This window comes from Sitophilus oryzae, unplaced genomic scaffold (assembly GCF_002938485.1).
Source record: "Sitophilus oryzae breed Bouriz unplaced genomic scaffold, Soryzae_2.0 scaffold_1621_pilon_pilon, whole genome shotgun sequence".
Classification (NCBI taxonomy): Eukaryota; Metazoa; Arthropoda; class Insecta; order Coleoptera; family Curculionidae; genus Sitophilus; species Sitophilus oryzae.
Genome location: NW_022146305.1, coordinates 692,492 through 701,795, shown reverse-complemented (window position 1 = coordinate 701,795; position 9,304 = coordinate 692,492). Strand labels below are relative to the sequence as shown.

General features: G+C 33.1%; 1 protein-coding gene across 1 annotated transcript; it reads left to right on the top strand.

Moving 5' to 3' along the window:
• The first annotated feature begins 26 nt into the window (after positions 1–26).
• On the top strand, positions 27–9,188 carry LOC115880317 (protein sel-1 homolog 1). The gene is made up of 12 exons (XM_030897510.1): positions 27–575; positions 692–892; positions 952–1,155; positions 1,230–1,418; positions 1,632–1,783; positions 1,842–1,967; positions 2,127–2,355; positions 2,493–2,692; positions 5,642–5,848; positions 5,924–6,099; positions 6,152–6,254; positions 7,830–9,188. Exons 1-12 carry the CDS (start codon positions 332–334, stop codon positions 7,977–7,979), a joined length of 2,181 nt encoding a protein of 726 aa, XP_030753370.1. The 5' UTR covers positions 27–331; the 3' UTR covers positions 7,980–9,188.
• Positions 9,189–9,304: the final 116 nt, after the last annotated feature.

Here is a 9,304-nt window from a genome sequence, read left to right as displayed (position 1 = left end):
TACATTTCGCCTACTTTTTGACGTTTTTACAGATTTATGACAGACGGCAAACTTTTCTGTGTTGATTTTCTGATGTATTTTTCATCTTCAAGATTTTTCCAATAAAAACGAAACGACTTAAACGAATATTTAATCTATTTCATCATTTTCTTCACGTTAAACGTTAAACCACGAAAGTGTGTCACGCCAACGGTTCTATGATCTCAAACGCCGAAAACAGGTAAAAAAATTAGGGAGAGGTGACGTTTTTTTTTTAGTTCAGGACACGTATATGCTTATGTGATAAGGAAAAGCGGCGATTGTGATGATTTTCGAAAGACCGTGAGTGAAAATGAACGGAAAACTGTTGCTTGTGCTGTTTCTCGCGCTCGTGTGCTGCGAGTTTTCAGAAGAGTCGGTGCAGGGACCGCCCGAATTCAAAAAATCCACCGAAAGCGATGAAGAAACGTCGGAATCAACCAAGACTGAGCCCCAAAGAGAACAATTTGTAGCCTCGATTGAGGAACGAGACGGTACGACTGCCATACGCATCGAACCAGCACCCGATCTCACCAAGCAAAAAGAAAATGAAAAAGGTATCGATACAAATATATCACCCTTTAAATTTACATGTATATTTACTTCAAAAAAATGTTTAAACCAGTTTAAACTGTAATATAGATAAAATCAATTTGTTTTCTAAATTCTCTAGAAAACCGACTACCTTCAACCAACTTTATAATGATCGACCAAGTCAAGGTGATCGAAGATATAGTCAAAGACATTGACGCCCTAAATAAAAGGGAAGACCCCGATGATGAAGAACTGCCCCCGATACCTGAGTCAGCTTTAATCCAAACAGAACTGGGCCCCGAGGAATTGGAAGGAAAAAAAATCTACGAAGCAGCTGCTGGTAGGTTTTTTTTAAGTAATTTACAAGGCTGGGGTTAGTAATGTCTTAAAATTTTACAGCTATTCTTAATAAAATACGGCCTGATAAAGCTAAGGCTTATGAAATGCTAATGGACGCTTCCAATAAGGGAAATTTGGAAGCTAAGGCTTTGGTGGCCTGGGCCAAACTGTTTGGAAGTCCCTTAAAACAAGATATTCTCGTAGCCAAAGAGATGTTCAGCGAATTGGCTGAAAAGGGTAATCCCGATGGTCATATGGGCATGGGTAAGCCTAATTTTTTAATTGAAAATCAATTTTTTACCACATGTTATTTAATATTAATTTTCGGTTTATATCAGGATTTTTGTATGCCTCTGGATTGACTGTAAACGTGAGCCAAGCCAAGGCTTTGGTTCATTATACTTTTGGGGCCCTCGGTGGCAATACGTGGGCCCAAATGGCACTGGGTTATAGATATTTGTCCGGGATAAGTATGGGTCCCACTTGTGAGAAAGCACTTGATTTTTACAGAACTGTTGCCGATAAAGGTATGTAAATATATTGTTTCCCAATTTTACATTAAGATTCATCTCATAAATCCATCGCAATCTGGCAGCCCTGTCGCTATCGCTTGTCACCCAAAGTTGATCACGTGCATCGGAAATTGTTTTGCTATTACCGTAGCTGTTTTATTTTTCAATAACAACTTGACATTGTTTTTTTTTTAATAATACGGTACTTTAATAATTCTAATATTTTAGTCAGCCAAGGAGTGTCATTTAGTGGTGGTGCTGCCATACAAAGAATCCGGCTTTTAGATGAACTGGAGAATGGTTACACTTCGGGAATTTTGGACAATGATCTGTTTGAATATTATCAACTTTTAGCTGAGAAAGGGGATGTACAAGCCCAAGTAAATAATAGTTGTATTTATACCAATTTTTATCAGATAATTTAAATATATTTATTAGGTTGGACTAGGTCAGCTTCATTATCAAGGTGGCAGAGGAATAGACTTAGACTATCAGAAAGCTATGCATTACTTCACACAGGCGGCAGACGCGGGGAACCCCATGGCTATGGCATATTTAGGAAAGGTATTGTTACAGCAGTTACAGATTCTTTGCATCCTCATACTCTAGCCACAGATTAATCTGTGGTGTTTGATACTTTAACCTTCAAAATGTTTAGTAGCAGACCTTGCAGTTGAACATTGTTGTATTTCTGGGACAGCCTGTATATTCTTTTTTTTTCAGATATATCTTGATGGAAGCGATGAAGTTGAAGCAAACAATGACACCGCTTTTAAATACTTTAAAAAAGCTTCAGATTTAAACAACCCCGTCGGTCTGAGCGGTTTAGGCCTCATGTACCTTTACGGTAAAGGAGTAGAAAAAGATTATGATAAAGCTTACAAGTATTTCTTAGCCGCTGCTGACCAGGGTTGGGTAGACGGACAATTACAGCTGGGAAATATGCATTTTGGTAAGTTTTTATCAGTTCCAGGGTTGGTCCAAATCGGTATAATTGTACCAACTTTGTTACAATTTAAAAATTTTAATTTTCTATCACCTACATCTAATAATCTGAGAGTGTATATTATATTTTAATCACTTTTTTAGGTGGTTTAGGTGTGAAGAAAGACTACAAACTGGCCAATAAGTATTTTTCTTTGGCTTCGCAGTCTGGACATGTTTTGGCTTATTACAATTTAGGCCAAATGCATGCTAAGGGTACTGGAATGCTTAGATCGTGTACTACTGCTGTGGAACTGTTTAAAAACGTCGCTGAACGAGGTAGATGGGGAGAACTTCTTATGCAGGTAAAACTATTTATATACTTTATTTGTGTAATTGTACTCAGATATAAATGAAATGCAAGTATATGCAAATAGCAATAAGAATTACAAAGTTCAGAAGAAAATTCAGAAATAAAAAAAATATAAAAGAAATATATTAAATTTAATCGATATATACATTTTTCTTCTTATTAAATTAATAAAATATCAGTTAAGATTAAAATATATTAAAATTATTTATAAATAAAAGTAAAATCAGTTTTATATTTTTCCTTTTATTTTGAACTTGTTAATTTTAATCTTTGTACCATTTGTGGAAAATCCTCGTGAGACTTATATGTTATTAAATAAACAAATCAAGTAATCAACTATTATTAAAATGTTATTCTGTCTGGAATTTAAATAAAAATTATTGTTTTTACATTAATTGTATGTTAATTGAGTGCAATTTACTGGGTTTGGAAACATTTTATCGATGATACATTTGAACTACTATACTAAAATTTGATTCTATTAATCTTAAACGTATTAAAATAATGTTTAAAGTTAAATAGCATAAAAATACATGGTAAACTAGCAATTATTGTAGGTATATTATGGTTTAAATAAATAAGGACAAAAAATCAGAGAGTGATTACTTTGAAAAATAACTTTTATCGCAATATTTTTTTCAAAATCGTTTCATACAAAAAAATATCTTTTTTAAACCAAAAAAAAACTTAAATGTTTTGGTACATATTTATTTATACCCTGTATATATGCAGTAATAGTAGCACTGTATATTTTTTGGCAATATTTTTATATCCAGTTCTATTTTTAAAAACCGCTAAACCGATTTTAACCAAATTTGGCACAAAAATACTGTGCAGGGGCACTGGAAGATGGTGAGGCACATTAGAAGAGAATTTTTATTAGTATGTATATAGGGTGACCATTAGTACGAGGAAGTCCAATATCTTCGTAGTTGACAAATATATGAAAAAAAAGTTCTATATAAAAAAGTGCATATTCTAAAAATTTTTTTTTTGTTTAAAATTGCAATCGCATTACCATTTTTCTGTACAGAATTGGGTTCAGCATAAAATTCAGCATACATCACACTATTGATTTATTTGAAACACTATATATGCGGGATTTCCATGATAATTCATATTTGAAAATTTTCATTTTTTAAAAAGTGGTAAAAACCTGGAGTGAATTTAACTTATTGATATATTATTGCTTAAGTATGTATATAGCGAGGTATGTAGAAATCCGAGAAAAATTCACATTATTTAATACAGGGATTTTTTTTTATGGCACGGCCAATATTGCAATATTATAATGCTATATCTCAATTTTTTTAAATGCAATGCACACTGTATATTATTTTTAGTATTTTAGATACCTACAAACTTAAAAAGCGCACATTTTTGTATTTAAAATATTTCTAAATTTTTAGCCGTTGCGGAAATAGCCTTATGTAATATAATTCGCAGTATTATACTGTATGATCGAAAAAAAAAAACGGCGTCCAGTTGGCTGGGAAATGACGATCGATGACATTTCCCATATAAATTTACATATAAAATGACAGCGATCTTCATTTCATAGCCAACGCGGACGCCGTTTTTTCTCGATCATACGGTACCTATTACATAGGGCTATTGCAACAGTAAATTTTTATCAAAGCGACCTCAGGATATTTTCTCTTATATTTTACTCTGTATGGTAAAATTTTGTGTTTCTACCCATCCTATAAAAATAAAACAAAACGAAATCTGTAACAGGTCGCTTTACTTTTTGACTATACACAATTTATCTAGAAATGATTCGAAAAACTTTACCTGGGGAAGTCCTCTGATGATGCATGGTCCCTCTAAATCATCATATCTATCAACAATAAGTCACTGCCCACTTTTTAGGTATTTACTTTATATCTACAATAATCAGTAAAAAGAGTAATTAAACATGCAATTCACATTAAAAAACGTAGACAAAACAGTGTAATAACCTGCAGAATTAATTAAAACTCTGATTCAAACTAAGCCAAATTCCCAAATAATGCAATTCTGCATTTTCAGCCTGTCGCCTAAAATCTCTCGGGCTGATGGGAAGTGATACATATTTTTAACGAACGGCTTTAAGGTTCAAATTTACATTTGAGGCCCGCCTCAATACGGTCTTTTTACGCGCTACTACTCCATACATTTTATCTCTCTTCAACTAAAGGTTTTGCCTATGCTTTTTCTTTTCATTCTATGGAGTTAAGATTCCAGTGAACGCTGTCGCTCCGTCAGTGCGATATACCACAATACGCTAGACAAGGAAAGGCGAGAGGCAAACCTCTGCACATATACCTTTTAAAGAACAAATGAGATGGATATACATCGTCGAGTTTGTCGCATATGGGACGCGCTTTCTGCGTTTAAAGGAATACCATCGACGTAATTTATTGTAGAATGACGGTTAAAAAATACAATTATTATTAATGCAAATAGGGAAAAAAATATATAATTGTGATTAAAGATGTATCGATTAATAAGTGTAATTTTTCAAATGTATTGGTGAGGCACTGCCTCATCTGCCTCATAGGACAAGCCGCCCCTGATACTGTGGTACCCGAGAATCTGGCCATTAGTTTTTGGTGGGGGTAGGGGGTTGGTAAGGGGGTATGGGAGGGAGAGACAAATTTTAAAAAATCGTAACTCCAAAATTACAGAAGCTAGCGAAACGCGGTTTTCAATTTAAGATTAGGAATAATATTTGGAAAAAAAATTGTAATAACATCAAAATTAGTCAAAGTCGCAGTTTTTAAGATAAAAAAAATTGGAAAAATTCATTTACTTTGAAACTAAAAGAATTGCCTACCAACTTTTTATTAACATATTTTAGTATGGGCGGCTATACGTGCCTCCCGGCGCCAATTTTTTTCTCACTGATTTATATATACTCAGTATATTTACATATAGGATTACTTTTTCTACTTTTAAGGCCCATTCAGACTACAGGGACGGGTTACCAGACCAGGCCTTCATCCAATACGCCCTCCTGTCTGAACTTGGCTACGAGGTGGCGCAAAGTAACGCGGCTTTCATGCTTGACAGACAGGAAGTACCTATGCTGGACACTCACGAGGCTTTGGTTAGGGCTCTGTTGTACTGGTCCAGGGCTGCTGCTCAAGGATATTCAGCTGCGCAGGTCAGTAAAAATTAGCTAAAATGATCTACCCTCGCTATTTTACTTTATTTTTATTTCCTCAATGATTTTTTTTAGGTTAAATTGGGCGATTACTATTACTACGGTTTAGGCACTTCAGTAGACTACGAAACGGCAGCGTCTCAGTACAGGATTGCAGCAGAACAACAGCATAATGCTCAGGCGATGTTTAATTTGGGCTATATGCACGAGCAAGGGTTGGGATTAGAGAAAGATGTGCATTTAGCGAAAAGGTACTTATTAAAAATTATTTTTTATTTTTGGATAACATTTGTTTGTTTGCAGGTGTTATGATCTGGCAGCTGACACGAGCGGTGACGCAAAAGTTCCAGTAGCTCTGGCCTTGTTTAAATTAAGCTTCATGTTCAGTTTTGAAAGAATTAAAGAGGTAAGTTGGAGTTATTAATTTTTTTACCATTTTCTGCAAAATATTTTCGATTTTTTTGACTCGCCCTGTATACAGGGTGGTCCGAATTGTATTCCGGAATCTTTCATTTATATGGTTTGATCTTTATTATTTGATAAAATCTAGATGGCTGTGATATGTCTGACGTTACTTCAATATAGCTGTCTAATTAGTCCAACTTTAACAACTAGTTATCATTTTGTGACAGTTAAAACAAAAAAATTTCCCAGGAATTTGCCGAAAATGCAAACGTCCTACATCAGATAGAATTGATATGATTCTATTAGTTGGTGGATGCAGTGTGCATTCACCAATTAATAGAATACTTAAATGCTCCTGATTTTATCTAGTCTGTTTTTTTATGGGGATATGTTAAATACAGTGTTTACAAAACTCGACCAACTATTGTCGACAACATGAGAGAAATTATTGTAGCTTCTTTTCGAGGGAGAACTAACTCCCCATATGCCTTTTAAAATGAAAATATCCCTTTGAAAAGACAATCATTTTATGCAGTTAACAGGAAAGGAAGCATTTTGAGCATTTGATTTCATCTAGCTAATTTTTGTCACATAATTTTATATGTTTATGTCTAGTTTTAATTCTGTAATAATTAAAATGTTTTAAACGTGTATCTTTTTATTACCGTTGAGTATTTTACACTACAATCTTTAATTTTTGTTAAATTAACAAAAGGTATATCACACCCCCTAGATTGTTTCAAACAATAAAGATCTACTGATGCAAAATCAAAAATTAAAATATATAGGAAAATCTTTGTCTGAGGGGTAGGCAACCTTAATAATATTTTGAAGATATATAAATTCCCCATTGAACACTGGAAAAATATACTGGGTATTTCCATTTAAAATAACGGTGTAACTTGCTTTTAAAAGTGGCTAATATTCCATATTAATTTTGTCTCACCCTGTATAATTTTTCGGGTCAAATTCCAATTTGTTTTAACATACAATGGTTACTGTAATTAAATATCAGGCTATACAAGGTCAACTAAAATTTAGGTAGCTGTTATCGAAATTTAAAATTTACTCTTTATTTTCACAAAATGTGAAATATGTCAAAATCCTTAGATTTTAGTATATGCTTCTTTAATAAAACTCACCTTTATTTTTTTCCTAGAATCCGAAAATCGATTAATATATAGGGTGTTCCATTACAAAAAACATAACTTTGATATGTAAGTTTTTTTGGGGACACTCTGTATAATTCTATATATTTTTATAAAATGCTTTCAGTTAACCTACATATGCTGCCAAAATTTCATTTCGATATAAACTACCGTTCTTGAAGCAAAAGTTCCTACCGTTCTTGAAGCTTCCGCGGCGTATGAGAGGCGTCACCCTGTATAATACACTTTTTAAAAAAAAATAGAACGGCACTTCTTGTAAATCTGAAAATACGTCAACCATAGTAAAGTATATTCCTTTTTTTATATACTCCCTTCTTGGTCTTTTTGTTCAGTGATAAACTTACTATTTGTTGATTGAACTTTTTGCAGAACTCTGTAAACGATTTTAAACGAATTATATTTTTTAGAGCCCATTCAATCACTTGGTAAATGTAACGGAATCACTTGGAGCCGACTGGGACTTATACCTACTCTCTACGCTTCTAGCTCTGTTAGCGACCATCGTGTATTTCAGGCGACCCCAAAATCAAGCGGTAATCAACATTTTGTTCTTCTAAACAACACGCACCCTGTATATGTTCAACTAACGCCTCAAGCTTGCGCCATCTTTCCCGAAATAAATACCAGTCATTATTTCGACTAGTAATAAATAATAATAATATGTTGGAATGATGTTCTGTATGCGCCACAATATTTGGATGCTTATACGGGGGTAGTCTGAAAGTTTCCGACGTCGACTCACTCAAGCGACTGTCAAATCAACAACCAAGCATCGAAAATGGGCAAAAGATGCGTAAAGTTGCAATTTTTTTCAGACTACCCCTGTATAGTATAATATGGCTAATAAGACTTTAGTGACATTCATTGATATTTAGTGTCATTTTAAAATGCGTCACTATACACGGTGTAATGACATGCTAATACCGGATAATCGAATAAAAACGGCGTCAGCGATGGCTATGAAATGAAGATCGCTGTCATTTTATATGTAAATTTATATAGGAAATGCCATCGATCGTCATTTCCAAGCCAACTGGACGTCGTTTTTATTCGATCATACGGTATTTATGGGTGTGATTTTTGGACCTATTTTAAGAAAAAAGCTTCATATGAATGTATGTCCTAAACATCTTGACTTTTGAGATACAGGGTGGTAAAATTTTCTAAAAAAAGTATAGAAAACGTGTACCAAGTTTAATAAAGATGATAATAAAATCGGAGTGACTATGAAAAAAAGTAATTTTTTACAAAAATTTACCACCCTGTATCTCGAAAGTTAAGACGTTTAGGACGCACATTCCTATGAAGTTTTTATCTTAGAATATGTTCAGGAATCACCCCCTTAAATATGTATTAGCATGTAATTAAGGAACACCCTGTAGAAAGAGAAATTCTTCGGTTTTATAAACTGAACTACCTAAAAACTTATACCAGTAAAAATAAATTATATGTATATCTCATAGAAAACATAGTTGATCACCACTCAGCATTTTTTTTGCATCTATATTGTATAAAAAACTTTATTTTATCAAATAAATTTTTTGTGCTAAAGGAAATATTCTAAATAAATCAAATAAAACTTAAATCAATTAATTGAAACAACTCATTATATGAGTGTTCAGCAAAGAATGACCATATATTAATTTAGTTTCCTTAAGTCATTTTTAAATAATTTATTTTTGTAAATAGAATTTTGTTAAGAGGTATAACCCTTTTTAGTGCTATGTATATTTCTGTTTTCCAATGTAATAAATTGTTTTACAAATGTTCTGTCATTTTATTTTAACGCCTATACAACTACTAAAAGTGTCAAAAATTAATTTGAATCACCCAGTATATTATCTGAAAATATTTTTAAGATATGCGCTTAAGGGTTCCATTT